The sequence below is a fragment of the Heterodontus francisci genome, chromosome 41 (genome assembly GCF_036365525.1).
Source record: "Heterodontus francisci isolate sHetFra1 chromosome 41, sHetFra1.hap1, whole genome shotgun sequence".
In the NCBI taxonomy this organism is placed as follows: domain Eukaryota; kingdom Metazoa; phylum Chordata; class Chondrichthyes; order Heterodontiformes; family Heterodontidae; genus Heterodontus; species Heterodontus francisci.
Genome location: NC_090411.1, coordinates 30138768 through 30161468, shown reverse-complemented (window position 1 = coordinate 30161468; position 22701 = coordinate 30138768). Strand labels below are relative to the sequence as shown.

The 22701-nt window shown below is 49.1% G+C and overlaps 1 protein-coding gene across 1 annotated transcript in view; it reads left to right on the top strand.

Moving 5' to 3' along the window:
• Positions 1–21371, top strand: part of LOC137353665 (excitatory amino acid transporter 2-like) — a 57422-nt gene extending 36051 nt beyond the window's left edge. The window contains exons 5-11 of the mRNA XM_068020022.1: positions 3733–3913; positions 5942–6068; positions 7814–8047; positions 15138–15332; positions 19129–19263; positions 20029–20260; positions 20861–21371. Of these exons, the coding sequence (XP_067876123.1) occupies positions 3733–3913; positions 5942–6068; positions 7814–8047; positions 15138–15332; positions 19129–19263; positions 20029–20260; positions 20861–21019 (1263 nt within the window). The 3' untranslated portion in view covers positions 21020–21371. The remainder of the gene's footprint in view (positions 1–3732; positions 3914–5941; positions 6069–7813; positions 8048–15137; positions 15333–19128; positions 19264–20028; positions 20261–20860) is intronic.
• Positions 21372–22701: the final 1330 nt, after the last annotated feature.

The window sequence follows — 22701 nt, the reverse complement described above, 5'->3', positions numbered from 1 at the left end:
GACACTGGTGTGAACTCCCCTGTTTTTCTTCAAATAGCACCATAGTATCTTTTACACACACCTGAGAGAGTAGGTAGGGCCTCCATTTAACAGTTCACCTGAAAGGCCCCCTCAGCACTGCGGGTGTACACCTGGACTTTATACTCAAGTCTCTGGAATGGGACGTGAACCCAGAACCTTCTGATTTAGCAGTGCAAGTACTTCCTACAAAGCTAAGGCTGGCACCTGTACAACACTTGCAAGTCAGGTTGTAGGAAAATTTCCTCTGATCTATCTACCGACCACTCTTAGGTCAGGTGCAACACAGGATAAATGTAAATCCACCTCTACAATGTACCAAGTAAAGTATAGTCTGGGCCAGAATAAAGGTCCCTTAATGCTGCACCATCCAGCATTGGTAAAGCACAAGATCGATGCAGAATCAACTTCGCTGTGCACTGTTGCATTAGACCGCACCACACCACCTCCCCCCCCTCCACCTTAGCTACAGGATAAAATTACTCTTACATTATTGTCTCAACAGTACCACTTCACCTCAAAATCAGATGCAGTTTTCCTGCTTTATCAGTGTAACATTGTCACTTCCTGCTTAATGTCTTGTGGCTGCACAGAGAAAGTTTGCAAAGTTTAAATCATAGGCAGTTTTATGCTGAGGAACCATAAATTGCAGAGAGAGCTTCTCCTTAGAACATCACAGCGCAGTACAGGCCCTTCGGCCCTCGATGTTGCGCCGACCTGTGAAACCATCTGACCTACACTATTCCATTTTCATCCATATGTCTATCCAATGACCACTTAAATGCCCTTAAAGTTGACGAGTCTACTACTGTTGCAGGCAGGGCGTTCCACGCCCCTACTACTCTCTGTGTAAAGAAACTACCTCTGACATCTGTCCTATATCTATCACCCCTCAACTTAAAGCTATGGCCCCTCGTGTTTGCCATCACCATCCGAGGAAAAAGACTCTCACTATCCACCCTATCTAACCCTCTGATTATCTTATATGTCTCTATTAAGTCACCTCTCCTCCTCCTTCTCTCCAACGAAAACAAGCTCAAGTCCCTCAGCCTTTCCTCGTAAGACCTTCCCTCCATACCAGGCAACATCCTAGTAAATCTCCTCTGCACCCTTTCCAAAGCTTCCACATCCTTCCTATAATGCGGTGACCAGAACTGCACGCAATACTCCAGGTGCAGTCACACCAGAGTTTTGTACAGCTGCAGCATGACCTCGTGGCTCCGAAACTCGATCCCCCTACTAATAAAAGCTAACACACCATATGCCTTCTTAACAGCCCTATTACCCTGGGTAGCAACCTTCAGGGATTTATGCACCTGGACACCAAGATCTCTCTGTTCATCTACACTACCAAGAATCTTCCCATTAGCCCAGTACTCTGCATTGCTGTTACTCCTTCCAAAGTGAATCACCTCACACTTTTCCGCATTAAACTCCATTCGCCATCTCTCAGCCCAGCTCTGCAGCCTATCTATGTCCCTCTGAACCCTACAACATCCTTCGGCACTATCCACAACTCCACCGACCTTAGTGTCATCCGCAAATTTACTAACCCACCCTTCTACACCCTCTTCCAGGTCATTTATAAAAATGACAAACAGCAGTGGCCCCAAAACAGATCCTTGCGGTACACCACTAGTAACTAAACTCCAGGATGAACATTTGCCATCAACCACCACCCTCTGTCTTCTTTCAGCTAGCCAATTTCTGATCCAAAGCTCTAAATCACCTTCAACCCCATACTTCCGTATTTTCTGCAATAGCCTACCATGGGGAACCTTATCAAACGCCTTACTGAAATCCACATACACCACATCCACTGCTTTACCCTCATCCACCTGTTTGGTCACCTTCTCGAAAAACTCAATAAGGTTTGTGAGGCACGACCTACCCATCACAAAACCGTGCTGACTATCGCTAATGAACTTATTCTTTTCAAGATGATTATAAATCCTGTCTCTTATAACCTTTTCCAACATTTTACCCACAACCGAAGTAAGGCTCACAGGTCTATAATTACCAGGGCTGTCTCTACTCCCCTTCTTGAACAAGGGGACAACATTTGCTATCCTCCAGTCTTCTGGCACTATTCCTGTCGACAATGACGACATAAAGATCAAGGACAAAGGCTCTGCAATCTCCTCCCTAGCTTCCCAGAGAATCCTAGGATAAATCCAATCTGGCCCAGGGGACTTATCTATTTTCACACTTTCCAAAATTGATAACACCTCCTCCTTGTGAACCTCAATCCCATCTAGCCTAGTAGCCTGAATCTCAGTATTCTCCTCAACAACATTTTCTTTCTCTACTGTAAATACTGACACAAAATATTCATTTAACACTTCCCCTACCTCCTCTGATTCCACACACAACTTCCCACTACTATCCTTGATTGGCCCTAATCTCACTCTAGTCATTCTTTTATTCCTGATATACCTATGGAAAGCCTTAGGGTTTTCCCTGATCCTATCCGCCAATGACTTCTCGTGTCCTCTCCTTGCTCTTCTTAGCTCTCCCGTTAGATCCTTCCTGGCTAGCTTGTAACTCTCAAGCGCCCTAACTGAGCCTTCACGTCTCATCCTAACATAAGCCTTCTTCTTCCTCTTGACAAGCGCTTCAACTTCTTTAGTAAACCACGGCTCCCTCGCTCGACAACTTCCTCCCTGCCTGACAGGTACATACTTATCAAGGACACGCAGTAGCTGCTCCTTGAATAAGCTCCACATTTCGATTGTTCCCATCCCCTGCAGTTTCCTTCTCCATCCTACGCCTCCTAAATCTTGCCTAATCGCATCATAATTTCCTTTCCCCCAGCTATAATTTTTGCCCTGCGGTATATACCTGTCCCTGCCCATCGCTAAGGTAAACCTCGTTTCATTCACACACAACACCAAGTAGATGTTTCCATTGTCTGGGCTGGGTTTGAAAACTCAGAGGCAGCACTCCGAATCACTGGAAACTAGGATTTCCTCCTCCCAACTCACCCAAATCATATAAATCCCTCCATGGTCTCACCCAACCTGTTCCTCCAATATTGTGATCATTGCACTCCAGTCCATCCATCTCTCTGCCCCCTTCTATTATGGGCAATCTTTATTGGCCTTAGTCCTATTCTTCAGAACTCCCTCCTTAAACTTCTCCACCTCTCCAACTCTCTCTTCGTCTTTCAGTCACTCCATAAAACCTACGGCTTGTCCTGATATCTCCTTGAGTGGTTCGGTGTCAAATTTTGTCTGATAACGCTCCTGTGAAGCACCCTGGGACATTTTACTACGTTAAAAGTGCTATATAAATGCAAATTATTGTTGTAAATAAAAAGACATAAAGGTAGCTGGACATTAGATAGATGTAGAGATATTGGATGGATAGACAATACTGTTGGTTGTGATGTTGACTTTAAGTGTGACTGTTGAAAGAAGCTTCATTATCATTTTTGTCATTGGTTGTTTGATGGCTAAACTATGTTCAAAAATATGTGTTTTATTATTTTCATTTACAGAATTTCTTTAAAAAAAAATCGGTTGGATTGTCCTAGTTTCTCTCTTTCGTTGCCAGGGTTACCATTTTAAAGTCAGGTCTCTGAATATATTAAACAATCCCAGCATGCATCTGGTATAGTGTCACATTAAACCTATATTTCTAAATGCTTTTATTGGAAAGTGTTGAGAAATGCATTGATTTTGCTAACCAAATTGATTTGGGCCCATCAATTAGGTACAAACTGTATCAAAGAAGGTTCCAGTCACTCTCCCTGACGGCATCAAATCTGACAACACAACCCAGGCCCTCATGGCAAATGCTTCCTTCCCAAATGGAACACTTCCTGCAATCAATGCCCGACAGATCTTCATAACGAAGAAACAATTGGAACTCAAATGGGGCATGAATGTCCTAGGTAGGACTTTGGTTCACTGGCTAAAGCCATATTAACGCAATTGATTTCACAGAAGGATTCTGGGAAACAGCGGCACCATATTGGAAGGCCTTCTGCTGGGACAGTCTTCACAGTTGATGAAGATAACCATCGCCAGATGGAGGAGCGTGACCAACAGTTGTACAGACAGGATTACTGAGTTAACTCTATGCTCAATCTTGGCCCTTTCCATTATTAAAAGGCTTAATGAAGGCTGTAAACTGGGGCGCAACTTTAATAAATGTCTTTTATATGGAGGAGTATACGAGGTTGATCTTGGGTTGGAAGATTGGAGAATAATTCTAATATCCCTTTCTGAGGAAACCACAAAATATAGAATATAGTTATTGAGAATGCATAACCAGAGAATGTATAAATTGTGACCCAGGCAATGCCTGCACACACTGGGACCACTGCAATTAATACCGTTACAATAAAACCTAATCATTAATCCACACTCCGAAATTATGTTCACTCCCTTCACTCCAGTGAGATATTTTAATATCTGGTGCTTGTAGTACAATGCAACACTTGAGGCATATTACCAATCGGAAAGTAACATATGAATACAGGTAGTTAGGTTCAAAGTAAAGGTTCCTCTACCACTGGTCACCACACTTTAGGAAGGATGTGAAGGTCCTTGAGAGGGTGCAGAGGAGATTTACCAGAATGGTTTCGGGGCTAAGGGAATTAGCTATAATGTTAGGTTAGAGAAGCTGGGGTTGTCCTGCTTGTAGTAAAGGAGATTGAATGGAGATTTGATAGAGGTGTACAAAATTATGACAGGCTTAGATATGGCAGACAAAGAAAAGCTGTTCCCATTAGCTGATAGCTCAAGGACTAGGGGACACATATTTGAGGTTTTGGGCAAGAGATGTAGAGGGGAATGTGAGGAAGAACTTTATGCAGCGAGTGGTAATGACCTGGAACTCGTTGCCTCTGAGGGTAGTGGAAGTGAAGATGATCAAATGGAAATTGGATGAGCCCTTGAGGGAAATAAATGTCAAGGCTATGGGAATAGCCGTCCAATGGGACTGACTGGATTGCTCTACAGAGAGCCAGCATAGACTCAATGGGCCAAATGGCCTCCTTCTATGCCGTAATGACTCTACATTGCCCAGCTATATCTGAACTTGGCTACCTTTCCATAATGTCTAGTGGGTGAAAGACACTCACTGGTAAGGACAAGGAAAGTCTGAAATACAAGACTAATTTGTGCTAAGTCAACTAATCTCAATTGTGACAACAGTAGAATTGTTATCATGGCACTGGCAAAGCTGGGGTGTGATTCAGCAAATTTGATTGATTGACAGCTCTTCATTTGATTTAGGATGTATAGTTTCCTCAATATCTTTACTTCAGCTGAGTTAATACAGCAGTCTATGCAGTGAAGGCTTTTGAAGAACAGATGCCAACACCTCATCCAGGCCTCATATTTATTTTCAGGCCTGTGACCAAATGTAGCTTGATTATCACCTAGGACAAAACATCTGAATCCTAGCACATCTACAGGACACATGTGCCCTTTTCTTATCAATTCACAGCATGTGGGCATCACTGGCAAGGCCAGCATTTATTGCCTATCCCTCATTGCCCCTTGGGAAGGTAATGGTGAGCTACCTTCTTGAGCTGCTGCAGTCCGTGTGGTGAAGGTACATTCATTGTGCTGTTTGATAGGGAGTTCCAGGATTTTAACCCAGTGATGGTGAAGGAACGGTGATATGGTGTGTGACGTGGAGGGGAACTGGCAGGTGGTGGTGTTCCCATCCGCCTTTGGCCCTTATTCTTCTGGGTGGTAGAAATCATGGGTTTGGTTGAAGGAGCCTTAGCGAGTTGCTGCAGTGCATCTTGCAGATGTTACGCACTACAGCCGCGGTGCGCTGGCAGTGGAGGGAGTGAATGTAACGACATGATGGTTTATGTCTTTTTGTATTTGTAACCGATATAATCATTTATTTGTGTTTCTAATGAGAATTATTTGATTTTTTTTTATTGTCATTTGTCCCCTAGGCCTGATTGGATTTTTCATTGCGTTCGGTATTTCTATGGGAAAGATGGGAGAAAGGGCTCAAATCATGGCCGAATTCTTTAATGTGCTCAATGAGATCATCATGAAGCTGGTCTCCATGATCATGTGGTAAGGATGTTTTACACAACCACGTGACAAACAAGGGCAGAGGCCACCGAATCAGACAATGTTTTAAAAAAAAGAAAGACTTGCAGGAGCAGAGGGACCTGGGGGTATATGTGCACAAATCATTGAAGGTGGCAGGGCAGGTTGAGAAAGTGGTTAGTAAGGCATACGGGATCCTGGGCTTAATAAATAGAGACGTAGAGTACAAAAGCAAGGGAGTTATGATGAACCTTTATAAAATACTAGTTCAGCCTCAACTGGAGTATTGTGTCAAATTCTGGGCACTGCACTTTAGGAAGGATGTTAACGCATTAGAGGGAGTGCAGAAAAGATTTACATGAATGGTTCTGGGGATGAGATACTTCAGTTACGTGGATAGACTGTTGAAGCTGGGGTTGTTCTCCTTGGAGAAGAGAAGGTTAAGAGGAGATTTGATAGAGGTGTTCAAAATCATGAGGGCTACGGTCAGAGTAGACAGGGAGAAACTGTTCCCATTGGCAGAAGGGTCGTGAACCAGAGGACACAAATTTAAGGTGATTGGCAAAAGAACCACAGGCAACATGAGGAAAAACATTTTACGCAGTGAGTGGTTAGGATCTGGAGTGCACTGTCTGAGAGTGTGGTGGAGGAAGATGGCTTTTAACAGCAAATTGGATAATTACCTGGAGAAAAAAATGTGCAGGGCTACGGGGAAAAGACAGGGGAGTGGGACTAACTGAGTTGCCCTAGCAGAGAGCCAGCATGGATATGAGGGACTGAATGGCCTCCTTCTGTGCTGTAACCATTCTATGATTCTATGATTTATATAACGCCTTTCCCAATCTCAGGGCATCTCAAAGTGCTTTACAGCCAATGAAGTACTTTTGAAGTGTAATTATTGTAGTCTGGGTTTTCCATGGGGACATGGGGTCTTGAGTGAAGGTAGTTTAGATTTGATGGAGGCTGATTTTTGGATTTCAGCGGCAAATTTAAACTCACTCCCAAAATTCTGAGTTTTGCAGTCCATTCCCCCAATTAGTCGCGTGTCCTCGATGGGATTTTTAATTTTTTGAACTTTTCTTTGAGATGTGGATGGGACATTTATTGCCTCACCTTACTGAAAAGAAAACAAAGCTTATATTTATGTGGTACCTTTTACAACCTCAGATTGTCCCAAAGAGCCTTGCACCCAATGAAGTACCTTTGATATATAGACTGTTGTAATGTAGGAAATACAGCAGCCAATTTGCGCACAGCAAGCTCCCGCAAACAGCAAAGACCTATTCATCCATTTTTAATGATGTTGTTTAAGAGGTATATACTGGCCAGAACATCTCCTGCTCTTCTCTGAATAATGCTAAGATCTTTGACATCCACTTGAAAGAAGAACCTGGGTTTAACCTGAAAAATGGCACCTCTGACAGTGCAGCTCTTCCTCAGTACTGCACTGTGGGTGTCAGCCTACATTAAGTGCACCAGTCTCTGGAGTGGGGCATGAACCCACCCTGTTTGACTCAGAGGCAAGAGTGTTGCCCACTGAGCCACAGCTGACATCTGAGATTCCCTTGAGAAGGATCTGGTGAGCCTTATATAACATTGCTTATTATGGTCTATGATGAATCTCAGTCATTCACAAAAAAACATCAGGAACCTTGCTGTTCGCTCATTCCTGTATACTAACCATCCTTTCCCACCTTGTTTCTAGTCTCACTAGCAGGCAGCAATAAAAGCTGAGGCCAGGGTAATGAGTGAGTGTGTTCCTTTGCCAGGTATTCTCCTGTGGGAATTGCCTCCCTGATCTGTGGGAAGATTGCAGCAATCAAGGACCTGGAGGTTGTTGCTCGGCAGCTGGGAATGTATATGGTGACTGTGATAGTGGGCCTTATCATCCATGGTGCGTTTATTCTCCCTTCCATTTATTTCATTATCACAAGGAAGAACCCACTCGTGTTCTGTGGTGGAATATTTCAAGCCTGGATCACAGCCCTCGGAACAGCGTCCAGGTAGGACTAACTCTGGGGTCTGTGGTCTTGTTCAAAGGAGGAAGCAGGTGTTATAATTGATTCCAAGAGATAACCATGCTACATTTGACCTGGGAGTGTTTGATGGGGACAGTGTAGAGGGAGCTTCACTCTGCATCCAACCCCGTTTTTTTTTTCTTCTTTTTTTTAGGTGGCCTTTATACCCCAGGCCCCTTTTATATTTTTTCACGTCGAGGGGGCCTTTATTCCTCAGGCCCCCTTTATATACATATTTACAGTTTTAAAATAACTTTATTAAAACCAGATAAATAAACAAAAAACTCAAATTAAAATGCCATTCTCGGCGTCAACGGTGCACTCCAGTCCCTGCGGTGCCCACCGGTTGCAGAAGGCCTCAAGCATACCGGCGGACACCGCATGCTCCTTCTCCAGGGACACCCGGGCGCGAACGTAACCGCGGAAGAGGGGCAGGCAATCGGGGAGGACGGAACCCCCGACGGCCCGCAACCTGGACCTGTGAATTGCCACCTTGGCCAGGCCCAGGAGCAGACCGACGAGGAGATCCTCCTCCCGGCCCAAGCCCCTCCGCACCGGGTGCCCAAAGATCAGGAGCGTGGGACTGAAGTGCAGCCAGAATTTGAGGAGCAGCCCCTTCAGATACTCAAATAGGGGCTGCAACCTCGCACACTCCGTATAAATGTGGAACACGGACTCGTCCAGGCCGCAGAAAGTACAGCTGGCCTGGGAGTCCGTGAACCTACTTAAAAGCCTATTGCACGGGACTGCTCTGTGCAGCACCCTCCACCCCAGGTCCCCGATGTAAAGGGGGAAGACTCCCGCGTAGAGAGACCTCCATCGGGGTTTCCCCTCGCCGCCAGTTGGCAACGCGGACCGCCAGGGCGTGTCCGGCCGGCTGACGAGGGCGAGGAAGTGGAGAGTGTGCAGGAGCAGCCCGTACAGGAAACCCCTCCGCGCCGATTGGAATGGCACGGAGGGCATTTCCGAGAGGCGGCTCGGGTTGTGCGGGACCGGCTCCCGAGGAGGGTTTTGGGGCCTGGGTCCGATGAGCAGTTCCGGCCCAGCGGGGGTCAGCTCGGCCGGGATCGCTCCGCACTCCCGAGCCCCCTCGCCACCCGCAGTGAGGGGCGTCCCGGGGGTTTCGGCTACTCCTCCGCCCGCCGGACCGTCCCCGGAGTCATCCGCCCGGACAGCCGAGGCGCTCTCCTCCGCCGGCGGGGGAGCGCCCTGACTGGAGGCGACCATGTTCCAGACTCGGAAAAGATCCCGGTAAAAGACAGGCAACTCCCTCAGAGAGGCGCGGCTAACGGACTCCACCGGGAGCTGCGTGTCGTCTTGAAGGCAGTGACACTGGCGGAAAAAATACGTCGCCAGCGCACACCATCTGGGAGGACGCTCGACGTACAGGTATCTCTGCAGGGTCCGAAGGCGGAGAGTCGCAGCCTGGGTGCGGACGCACACCAGCGACTGACCGCCCTCCTCGATCGGGAGACTCAGGACCGCGGCAGAGACCCAGTGTTTCCTCTTGCCCCAGAAGAAATCGACGAGTTTCTTCTGGATCTTGGTGGCAAATACAGGGGGCGGGGCCAAAGTGACCAACCGGTACCACAGCATGTAGGCCACCAGTTGGTTTATGACCAACGCTCGGCCCCTGTAGGAAAGCACTCGGAGCAGTCCTGTCCAGCGCCCCAGCCGAGCGGTGACTTTCGCCTCCAACTCCTGCCAGTTTGCCGGCCAGGCTTCCTCAGCGGGGCGAAGGTGGACTCCCAGATAGAGGAGGTGTGTGGTGCTCCACGCAAAAGGTGTCATCTCCTCCGGCAGGGAGTCCACCCGCCACTGACCAACCAGGAGTCCGGAACATTTCTCCCAATTGATCCTCGCGGAGGACGCGGCAGAAAAGGTCTGCTGGCAGTCGCGCATCCTCCGCAAGTCAACGGGATCTGTGATTGCGAGGAGCACGTCGTCGGCGTAAGCCGAAAGGACGACCCGCATGGCCGGCTCGCGCAGAGCCAATCCCGTCAACCTTCTGCGAAGCAGGCACAGGAAGGGCTCCACGCAGATGGTATACAATTGGCCAGACATGGGGCATCCCTGACGCACTCCTCTCCCAAATCGAAGGGGCGCCGTCAAGGACCCGTTAACTTTGACTAGACACTCTGCGGCGGCGTATAAAAGTCGGACCCGGGCCACGAAATGCGGCCCGAGTCCGAAAGCGCGCAGAGTCCCGAAAAGGTAATCGTGATCCACCCTGTCGAACGCCTTCTCCTGATCGAGGGAGAGAAAGGCGACCGACTGACCAGTCCTCCGGGAAAGATGGATCAGGTCCCGGACCAGGTGGATGTTGTCCTGGATGGACCGGCCCGGGACCGTGTAGGACTGGTCGGGGTGGATCATGTGGGCCAGCACGGAGCCCAGGCGGGTAGACATAGCCCGGGCAAAGATCTTAAAATCCGTGCTGAGGAGGGAGACTGGACGCCAGTTTTTAAGCAGGCGGAGATCGCCCCTCTTCGGCAGCAGGACGATGACCGCCCTGCGCCACGAGAGGGGCATCTCCCCGGTCGCCAGGCTTTCCCCCAGGACCCACGCGTAATCGTCCCCCAGGACGTCCCAGAACGCCCTGAGGAACTCCACGGTCAACCCATCCAGCCCTGGGGATTTGCCCCTCGAGAGCTGGTGGAGGGCGCCAGTCAGCTCCGCCAACGTGAGCGGAGCCTCCAATCCTTCGGCGCCCTCCGGGCTGACCTGCGGCAGGTCCTCCCACAAAACTCTGCGCGCATCCTCACTGGACGGATCCGGAGAGAACAACGCACTGTAATACGTCCGGACCAGGAGGCCCATTCCCTCCGGATCCGTGATGGAGGATCCGTCGTCGGCCAGCAGCTCGACGAGCTGCTTACGGACCCCCCGCCATTTTTCCAGCGAGTAGAAGAAGGGTGAGGCGCGGTCCAAATCTTCCAGGATCTGGATCCGCGACCTCACGTACGCGCCTCGGGACCCTATGAGCTGCAGGTTCCTCAGCGCGCCCTTCTTCTCTTTGTACGCCTGCCACAGGGCCGGGTCCGAGACGGCATGACCGAGGCGGGATTCCAAGTCGAGCACCTCCCTCTCAAGGCGCCCGATCTCGGCTTCCCGCCTTTTGGTCGACCCCTTCGCGTACTCCTGACAGAAGACGCGGATGTGAGTCTTGCCCACATCCCACCATAGCCTCAAGGAGGGGAAGCCCCCCTGCTTCCTTCTCCAGTCGGCCCAGAATCGACAGAACGAGTCCCGAAATCGCACGTCCTCCAGCAGCCGGTTGTTAAAGTGCCAGTACGCGGACCCCGCCCGCGTGCGGAGCGGAGTGAACTCCGCCCACACCAGGCGGTGGTCCGAGCACGGCACCAGCCGCATGGAGGCCGCCGAAACGCGGGAGACGTACGCCTGCGAAATGTAGAGGCGGTCGATTCGTGACCCCCCTCCTCCAGACCTCCACGTGAAGGCGCTGGAGTCGGGATGGAGATTCCGCCAGACGTCCACCAAGTTAAGGGAGCTGATCAGTCCCCTCAACTTCTCCACCGACGCTTGGCCGCGCTGGGGACCGGAGCGATCCCCCACCTCGAGGGTGCAGTTAAAATCCCCCCCGAGGATGATGCACTCGCCGCTATCGATGGAGCTCAAGAGAGCGGACACTTCTTCAAAGAAGCGCGCTTGCAAAGCGCCGGGCCTGGGCGCGTACACGTTCACAAAGTGGAGCGGCATGCTACCCAGGCGAACGGCGAGGTGGAGCAAGCGGCCCGGCACTAGCTCCTTGACCCCCAAGATCTCCGGCTGAAAAGTCGGGGCCAACAAGATAGCCACCCCACTAGAAATAGGGGTGAGGTGACTCATGTAGACCCCACCCTGCCACTCCAGGAGCCAGGTGGCTTCGTCTCCCGGAACGGTGTGGGTTTCCTGCAGAAAGCTCACCGCGTATCTCCCTTCCCTAAGGACTGAGAGATTGTGAAATCTGCGGTGAGCCCCTCTGCTGCCGTTGATGTTGAGGCTGGCTATGGTTATCTTCATGTCAAAGGTACTTAAAACCCGTCATCAACAGCTCACTGTGAGGAGGGAGTGGAAGTGCACCTGGCCCTCCACTCCCCCAGCAACCCATTGAGGAACACATTAAAACGGCGCCTCTCAACCAGTTTCACGTCCGCGCGCTTGCCCGCTATCTTAAGGGCGGCACGGACGGACTGGATGATCAGCGCCAGATTCGACCAACGGTCGAGGGCCAGCTGAACTTTATTGCGGCAACCCCTGCAAGCCGCGAGGAAATCCCGGAGTTCCGCCGTGGGGATGAGAGGAGATTCGGTGGGAGGCACGAGGGACTCCACCACCTCACTGGCGATGGAATCAAGATCATCCTCCATGCCCCGCACCGAATCCCCATCCTCCTCCGGGTCGTCACCGCCAGCGGCCAACACATCCACCACACACTGTGGGGCGGACGTCCCGGCCGCGCCAGCTGGTCCCGCCTCCGTCACGATCCCACCCCCAGGATCGATGGCGGAGGAGTCCTCTCTGGGTTCTATTGTGAAACTGGAGCCTGTAGGCACCAGCGGCTCAGGACCCCCCTCCACCTCCGTCCCCAGGCCAATGAGTGGTCCAGGGGAGACAGAAGTTCCCGACTCCGGGAAACCAACCGGAGCCGAGATTGGAGGCGGAGGGAGGAGGCTATCTCCCGCTCCGCCAGCACCCACAGGCCCAGCAGGTGGGGCAGCATTCTCAGTTATAACTGGGTCGGGTGTCTCCTGGTTGGTGGTGGACTCCGGCTGGGAGGCCCGACCCTCTGGGGCCTCGCCCTCCCCTTCATTCAGGACACCCGACCCAGTAGCAGTGGCAGAATGGGCGGCTTCCCCAGGCTCCCCCACCACAAGCAGGGCCCCACTTACTCCTTCAGGAGGGGCCTCATGTACCGGGGCCATCCCCTCCCCTCCATCCTGAGGAATAGGGAGCACCTGCCCGGACTTTGCAGCCTTGGTGGTGGCGGTAGGGGAAACCTGGGGACCCGAAACAGGAGACAGCTCCCCTCCAACAGATGGGCCCCGCGCCTCAGGGCCCCTTGTTACCTCTGTGGAGGGGTGCCTTCTCCTCTTTTTCCCAGTTGTGTGCGGAGGCTCAGAGACCTCCATATCATCAGAGGCCTCCACCTCCACACTCTCCTTTTTTTTATTCACCCTGGGCCTGAGCCCAGCCCTGGGGCAAGTTGACTTCCCGAGATCGGGCCTTGGGCTGAGCTCAGGCTCGGGTAGCGTCACGATATCCAGGGGACGCGCCTCTCGATGTTTATTTCTCCTCCGCGCCTTCCTTCCACCTGGACGGTCACCCCCCTCCCTGCCGGAGGCCGTGAAAACCACAGCCTCCGGTACCGACTGAATGGTATCTGGTGGTGGTGTAGTGGGGGTGGGAGGAGGTGCAGCGTCGCCACCCTGGGCCGCTGAGTTGGAGTTGGCAGCCGGGAGGTTGGGGCAGTTCTTACGAACATGCCCCACCCCCTTACAGACATGGCACCGCACCCCGTCCAAGGTCCAGAAGACGCAGTAGGCCGTCCCCTGGAATTCTACATTGAAGTGGCCCTCTGTCACCTCCTCCCGCGCCAGCCGCATGAATAACTGGCGGCGGAAGGAGTAGACGTGTCGGAGGCTGTTCTCCCGAAGACCGAGCGGGACTGGGGTGAGCCCCGTCTTTACCTCCCCCAGATGGTGCAGGTGGGGAAGGAGGAGCTCACCAGGGATGAAGGGCGGGACATTGGATAAAATGAGCCTTTGCGCAGTGGCCTCCAGGGGGTCCACTGGCAGAAAGGTCCCGCCCACGGTGAGCCCCTTGCTCAGAGCCAGGGACACCGCCCGCTCGGTCTTCAGGAACAACACTGCCTTCCCGTACATTTTAGAGGCTGCAACAATGGCCGAAGGGCCGACAACCTCGGCCATTGCTTTCACGCATGCCTCTATAGTCATGTTCGGGTGGACATAGCTCTTGACCCCATGCTTCGTTGTTAATAAAGCAAACGGTGACGGGGCAACAGGTGCAGCTGCAGCAGCCGCAGCAGCATATGAACGGGAAGGCCCCGCCACCGGCGAAGAGGGGCTTGCCATGGGCTCTAAGAGCTACGTCCACCCCCAAGAAACAAAACAAATTTACACAATTTTTTTTAAAAAAGCAAACTTTGAACAAGGTGGAGTGGGAGTAGAGGAGGATGGCGTAGGATGGTAAAGGAAAAGGGGAGGATAGGTGATTGAGGCGACTGAGTGGAGGAAGGGAGAGAAAGGCTGAAAAGGATGTTTGATCCAACTGCCAGTTGGAGCACCTTTATCACAATTAGTCCAAACTTGTTTGTTGTCTTCCAGTTGGGGGAGGCTTCTTCGCCCGGGACGGCTGGAGCCGCCCGGTACTCTCCTCTTCTGATTTTAACAAGACAAGACAGTCTTCACCCGGGCAACTCCAGCTGTCCCGAGCAGGCAGTTGGGGTGGGGAGGGAGCTCCCTGTGTGCAAACACCAATACAAACACAGGGGCCCCTACTGGATTTGGCTGCCCCACCCCTGAGTCTTCAGGCCTCTTCTCCCTCCCCCAAACAGTTTAAACTTAATAGTCTTTCAGGTGCCCTGACACCCACCTCTCCAGAAAAATTGCAGCCTTCCTTGATGGTTTCCCACCACTCTGTATTCTCCTTTCTCCAGTCTCCTCTCTCCAGTTGGTGCAGTCTCCACTCTCCACTCTGTATTCTCCTTTCTCCAGTCTCCACTCTGCAGTTGCTGCAGCACAAGTGCAGCTGCTCCCCCTGATTGCTGGCAGGAAGTGCTCCAAATTGACCAGCCAATCCCAGTGCTGTACCTGTCCTGGGAGTGTTTGATGGGGACAGTGCAGAGGGAGATTTACTCTGTATCTAACCCCATGCTGTACCTGTCCTGGGAGTGTTTGATGGAGTCAGTGTAGAGGGAGCTTTACTCTGTATCTAACCCCAAGGTGTACCTGGCTTGGAAGTGTTTGATGGGACACAGTAGAGAGAGCTTCGCTCTGTACCTGATCTATGGGGTAGTCATTACTGTAACTCTCATTCCTTCTCTTTCATACAGTGCAGGTACTTTACCTGTGACATTCCGATGTCTCGAAGAAAACCTGCAAATCGACAAACGGGTGACCAGATTCGTGCTTCCAATTGGTGCCACCATAAACATGGATGGGACAGCCCTATACGAGGCAGTGGCGGCCATCTTTATTGCTCAAATGAATGGGATCATACTGGACCCTGGGCAGATGATAACTGTGAGGTTAGTGATCCTTTTCATGACAATTCCCCTTCGCAACTATGTCCTGTGCGCCTGCAGCAAACAGCATTTGAAAGTGGCCTCTCCCCAGACAAATTCAATTGCTGGAGTAGATTTTCGTTTCTCCTAAACTGCTGTCTTCCTCTCTAACACACGCTGCCTCTTGCCATGGAACAGAGCTTTGCTCAGTTGTCCAGAACCATAGTCAGACCCCATCTGGAGAACTGCATTCAAATCTGGGCACGGCACCTCAGAAAGGATTTATTTGGCTTTCGAGTGGGCACAGCACAGATTCACCAGAATGTTACTGGGGCTTAAAGGGTTAAATTACGAGGGCAGGTTGCATAAACTTGGCTTGTATTCCCTTGAGTCTTGAAGGTTGTGAGGTGATTTGATTGTTTAAAATGATAGAAGGATTCGATAGAGTAGATACAGGGAAGCTATATTCTCTAGTGAGGGAAATCCAGGACAAGTGGGCACAATCTTCAAATTAGAGCCAAGCCATTCAGGAGTAAAAGCACTTTTTCACCCAAAGGGAAGTGGAAATGTGGAGCTCGCTTCCCTGCATTGGTTGTGGATGTTGTGAGTTAATTTAAATTTTCGAGACTGAGATCGATTTTTAATTGATGAAGGTATGAAGGGTTTATGAAGTAAAGGTGAGTAAATGGATATGAGAAACAGATCAGCCTTGATCTAATTAAATGACAGGAGAGGCTGGAGGGGCTGAATGGTCTACTGCTGTTCCTTTGTTCCACAGGACCTGACCCAAGGGGCCGCCTTTTGCGAGTCAGACTGCACCGTGGGTGCTCCAGTCTATTAGAGCTTAGATAGTCAAGATCAGAAAGATGTTTGACCACGAGGGGCCTCTTCACCAAACCCCAAGTGGTCCTCCCCCAAAATCCACACATGTTTTTTTTTTCTTTTACTCGTTCTTGGAATGTGGGCAACACAGGCTATAAGAGCAGGTCAGAGGCTGGGAATTCTACAGCGAGTAACTCACCTCCCAACACCCTGAAGCCTGTCCACCATCTACAAGGCACAAGTCAGGAGTATGATGGATTACTCTCCACTTGCCTGGATGGGTGCAGCTCCAACAACACTCAAGAAGCTCGGCACCATCCAGGACAAAGCAGCCCACTTGATTGCCGCCCCATCTGCCACATTCAACATTCACTCCCTCCACCACCGACGCACATTGGCAGCAGCGTGTACCATCTACAAGATGCACTGCAGCAACTCACCAAGCCTCCTTCGACAGCACCTTCCAAACCCACGAGCTCTACCACTTAGAAGGACAAGGGCAGCAGGTGCATGGGAACACCACCACCTGCAAATTCCCCTCCAAGCCACACACCATCCTGACTTTGAAATATATCGCCGTTCCTTCACTATCACTGGGTCAAAATCTTGGAACTCCCTCCCTAACAGCACTGTTGGTGTACCTACACAACTTGGACTGCAGCGGTTCAAGAAGGTGGCTCACCATCACCTTTTCAAGGGTATTTAGAGGTAGGCAATAAATGCTGGCCTTACCAACGATGCCCACATTCTGGGAACGAATAAAAACAAAATCACCTATTTGTAAGCAATGGGTCAGGTCCTCAACTTGCCACCTGGGTCTAAGACTGGTGCTACTGATTGACCACACATTACAGATCTTAAATCCCATCAATTTCAATGGAATAAAGATCGGCCATTTTCTATTCTGGGTGGTTGCTCCACAGCACCAGTCTTATGCCCAGGTGGCAAGTTGGGATCTATCTCAACATGTTGCTAAAACCAGATAGGGGTGACATGGTAAAGTACATTAGTAAACTGATTCCATTGAAATCAATGGAAAGGCAATTGGATGGGGTGGTACAGCGGGTGGGAGATCACCAGTCTGGGCCACCCCAAGGCAGAGCTGAATTTCAATCCCATTGAACTTTTGCTTGTATCAGCCCAAATATCCAATTGGCTGTGCTGGGATTTGAATTCCCGACCTCTGGATTGTTAAGTCCAGTACAACTAAGATCACTGTACTCCTTCGAGCAGGTGTTCTGGATTGTGATGGTGGTCAACAGCCTTGGCTGATCTGTGTTCACACTGCAACTCCATTACCCTCCACCCCCTCTCCCCACCCCTCTGTCTCCCCCAAACCTTAGCAAAGTTGTAGCCACTGGTATGATCAACAGATTTGGCGTGCATCACAGAGTAGAATCATACAGCACAGACGGAGGCCATTCAGCCCATCATACCTGTGCCAACATCATGCTTAGGACTTTCCTCTCAGCCTTAATCCCAAAACTCTTTGCTGCCAATCAGGTACTTTTTGAAGTGTAGTCACTGTGGTAATGCAGGAAGGCTGGCAGCTGATTTGCACACAGCAAGCTCCCACAAACAGAAATGTGATAATGACCAGACAATCTGTTTTGATGATGTAGATTAAGGGATAAGAGATAACTCCCCTACTCTTCTTCAAAAGATCATCATATCTACCTGAGAATGCAGATAGGGTCTCAGTTTAATATCACACTGAAGTGACACCTGCTCTAGCATAGCATTCCTCCATTGGGAGTGTTAACCTATATTGCTGTGTTGAAGTCCTAGAGCAGGACTTGAACCCACAATTGTAGAAACTCAGAAACAAGTGTGCGACCAACTGAGCCACAGTCAGAGCAGTGCAAAGTATGTTTTAGCATTCAGCTGTGGGCATCACTGGCATTTATCGCTCTCGATTCAACTCAGAGTCTTGCTAGGCTGTTACAGAGGGTGATTTAAGAGTCAATGCACTTCGGGACTGGATCATAAATAGGCCCAGACTGCTTCAGAATGTCAGGTTTCCTGTCTGGTTGGGTTTTTAAGACAATCCAACAGTTTCATGGTCACTTTTACGGGGACCAGCTTTTGGAAGAAGATTTTTAAAATTCAAAATCTTCAATTGCTGGAATTTGAACTCGCATTCTCTGGAGTGCCTCCGAGACTTGGCTATCCCAACACACTCCTGGCTGGTCCCCCACATTCTACTCTCCATACACTTGAGGTTATCCAAAACTCTGCTGCCCGTGTCTTAACTCACACCAAGTCCCATTCCCCTATTACCCCTGTGCTCGCTGACCTACATTGACTTGATTTTAAAATTCTCATCCTTGTTTTCAAATCCCTCCCGATCTCTGTAATCTCCTCCAGCCCACAACCCTCTGAGATATCTGCCCCCCTCTAGTTCTGGCGTCTTGAGCATCCCTGGTTTTAATTGATAGTTACATTTTCAGTTGCCCAGATACTAGTCTCTGGAATACCCTCCCTGCACCTCCCTGCCTCTCTACCTCACTTTCCTCCTTTTAAGATGCTCCTTAAAACCTACCTTTTATACCAAGCTTTTGGTCACCTGACTTAATATCTCATGTGGTTTGGGGTCATATTTTGTTTTATAATGCTCCTGTGAAGCACCTTAGGACTTTTATTGCATTAATGGTGATATCTAAATATAAGATGCTGTTATTGCTTTCCTCAATGAATTTAGTGGTCCAGTAACATCACCACTGTACTACTGTTTCATCATTATTAGCCTCTGTACTCCTGGTCAGGGTGGAAGAGTTCAGCTCGTGACACCTGCAGGGAAAAGCATGTTTGTAAGGCTGGAACTTGAAATGAATATCCTGTCAATGCTCATTCATCCAAGATGCGAGACATGACTTGTATCCCATGGAGTCCCAACTCGGGTGCATTGGGCACATTCTTATAGACATGAGGTGGGAAAGGGTAACTAATCTTTTGAGGGGGATTTCTAAGTTTATTCCTTGCTTTGTTCTCTCACTAGCCTGACAGCCACCTTGGCGAGTGTTGGTGCAGCCAGCATCCCCAGTGCCGGCCTCGTTACGATGCTCCTGATTTTGACAGCAGTGGGACTTCCAACCCAGGACATCAGCCTTCTCATCGCAGTTGACTGGCTACTGTGAGTAGATCCTACGAGGGAGAATTGGAGGGTTGAGCTGGAATTGAAATGCTGGAGGGGTCAGGGATGATAGGAGAATGTGTCTTCATACAGGAGAGGATGAGAGTGACGGAGGTTTGAAATTCATCGGAGTTTGTGTAGTGTAAATCCCGGGATGGGATGCGGAGGCTTCAGGGAAGTTGAGCTGAGTGCGGATGAGGATGTGGATGGGAATATCTGCAGCGGTTTCACCATGAGCAAATGTGGTGTAGGCCAGAGATGGAACACGATTTAACCAATAATGAAAGACAGATCCACATCCCACAGTCACCCACACCCCCTACAATTCTATGTTACATCGAAGCAGGAAGGACAAGAATGGTGGAGGTGGGGGAGCAGGGAAAGATGAGTTGGTTGTGCATGAAGAAATGAGTGTGAATAAAACTGAAAGGCAATTACTCCTTTTACAAGAGTATGGGGGTGAAATTCATCTTGTCACTTATAATTTATTAGTGACTATCTCATATTTATGGTCCCTAGTTTTTGTCTCATACACAAGTAGAAACATCTTCTCTACATCTACCCTATCAAATCCTTTCATAATCTTAAAGGCCTCTGTCAGGTCATCCTTCAGCCTTCTCTTTCCTAGAGAAAAGGGACCCAGCCTGTTCAATTTTTCCTGATTGGTAAAACCTCTCAGTTCTGGTATCGCTGTAATTAATTATGGCCTTATCTTCAGGCCCTTTGCCTTTCGTGCATTTCAACATCAGGTTTTTATACTTGCAGCGATCGTATGAGAACATCAGTGAATGTGGTTGGTGACTCATTCGGGGCTGGGATAGTGCATCATCTCTCCGAACTAGAACTGGCAGCCATTGATGCCCAACACACAGACCAAAAAGACCTGGAAATGATTAAACTCCGGCCTTCGCTTGACGACGAGAAGATCTACAAGATGGAAATCACAACCCTGCTTCCCTACGCGGGTTATAACTCGATACCAACTGACGATTACGAAGTAAAGTTTCCTTTTGATCTATTTTCTATCAAGTGTTCTAGGGTTTAATAGTCAGCATAAAGCAGTCAGAGTGCCTGCTAGAGAAAGAACTTGCATTTATGTAGCGCCTTTTTTCGACCTCAGGATGCCCAAATGTGCTTCACAACCAATGTAGTCATTGTTGTAATATAAACCTCAAGGTCCAACAAATAGCAATGTGATAATGACCTGATAATGTTTATACTGATGTTGGCTCAGGGATAAATATTGGCCATGACACCAGGGGGAAATCCCCTCCTCTTCTTCAAATAGTGCCATGGGATCTTTTACATCCACCTGAGAGTGCAGAGAGAGCTGTTACTTCTTGCAGTGCAGCACCCCCTCAGTACTGCCCTGGAGTGTCAGCCACTCTTGTGGTTCTATGCTCTTCACTTGACCTTTTCAATAGCAATATCAAGGAACTCAATATAATCCTGCATCTCATATATAGTCAATTCTTGGGCAACCACACCTGTTAACTAATGCTAGCTTGGAAACCAGCACTACCCCCTGATCTTTGCAGTTGACCCTCTGCAACCCTTCATTATTGACCACCTTGCTTATGCTAATGTCTTATCACAGACCACAGACATTAAGAACGATGGCACAGAGCAAGACGACAATGAGCCAGGAGAAATGGAGGAACCAGAGGAACTGGACACTGAAGAAACAAAAAAACTGCCTAATTGTGACAAGGAGAAAGGATGTGAAGAGAGGGATGAAAATGGGGAAGAGGAATAATGTAATCTGGTTGTGTGAATTTTTTTGAAAGTCATTTCCCTTCTTAGACAGCAAAAAAAAACTTAGACTTAAATAGAGGCACAACAGTACTTTACAGTCAACCCTGTATTAGATGGCTAACATATTATTGATAAGGTTTGTGAGATGGATTCCCACCTTAAGCTCTAAATAAAGCGCTTCAGTATAGCTTAGGTTTGCTAAACATCCAGGATTGCCCTAGAGTCTCCAGGACTAATCCCCTGGACCCTGCTCTGAGCAACCCAGGAGAAAACTCATAGGACGATACAAATAGTACTTTTGAAAAAAAAATTTCAATGGACACTTTTGTTTGTAAGTTAACAAAACAACGGACTTGGGGGAAGAAAATCTGGTGGCTGACAGTCAGGAATCATCCAATCAGGTCATGAAGAATCGATTTGCTTTCCAGGGGAAGGTGGGGCACCATGAGGATGGGCGTGTTGGGCGACCAATGGCAGGAGTGGGGGGGGGAACGGGATGGCTGGGGGTCAAGCGATGACACCTCCAGGAATATGTCCAAGCAGAGTTGGCAACCCTAGTGTACAGTTGCTTAAATTTTGCAGGAAAGGTTGTCATCTTGAGGAGTGAACAAGGTGTGGGGGCTGTGAGATTGTGCGAGATCAATGGAGCCAAGAAAATACAAAAAGAAAGAAGTTAGTGATAAGAGATAAAAGAGGCAATAGTGAAATTGTGTATATATGTATGCTGCTAAATGTGCCACTTGTATTTAATTGATGTAAGCTGAAGATGTGCATGTACATATTTTCAACAATATTATTTAGGTGTGATTTACATTTTAGAATAAGGTTTTTTTTTCCAAATATGCTGTAAATTTTGAGTTTCTCAGTCAGAAACAATCCTGTGAATCCTGTGCCATTGGGTCAGGGAGAACGATGAATGTTCCGTCATTAGCAGGGCAATGCCATTGCTTCTTTGTGCAGTGCATTATGGGAAGGATGACCTCATTGTACTCATAGCAACTTGGTTCAGCAACCAATAGTTATCCTTATCTTGTTGCGTCAAATGATATCATTATTTCCGGGTTGGCTTTGCAACAGGGTATCAGATAGAGTTGGCCTAGAAACTGTTTGGTGTTGGACCATCTTGTAGAACAATGCTCTAGACATCAATTTAAGCACATTGTCAATGAATGGCCCAGTTCTGAGGAAAGATTAGCCAAACAGGGTCTTTTAGGTGCAAGTGGAAAAGTGACCTTTTAGAATCTGTAAAGATAGTACAGAAAGAGTAACTCTGGAACATTACGTTAAACTGGACTGCGGCAGTAGAGGGCCGAGGTTGAACTAGAAAAAAAACAGAGAAAGAATGATAAATACAATGAACTGATTCCCAAGTGCTTGGGGTGAGAACTCTATAATCATTGGGATCTTGTCGTGAAAGGAAATGGTAGAATTGTTCTCAGTGGATGAGCCAATACAGGAAGACTAGCCTCCCTCATCTGTATAAGTCTTGCGATGCCACAGAATGAGTCCATTCGGCCCATCGTGTCTGTGCTGGCCTGTGAACGAGTTGTCCAATTAGCCCGACTCATCAGCTTATTCCCCCCTAACTCTGCAAATTAATCCTCTTCATGTCCAATTGCCTCTCTGAAGGTTCCTGTGGAATCAGATTCTCCCAACCTTTCAGGTAGTGCGTTCCAGATCATA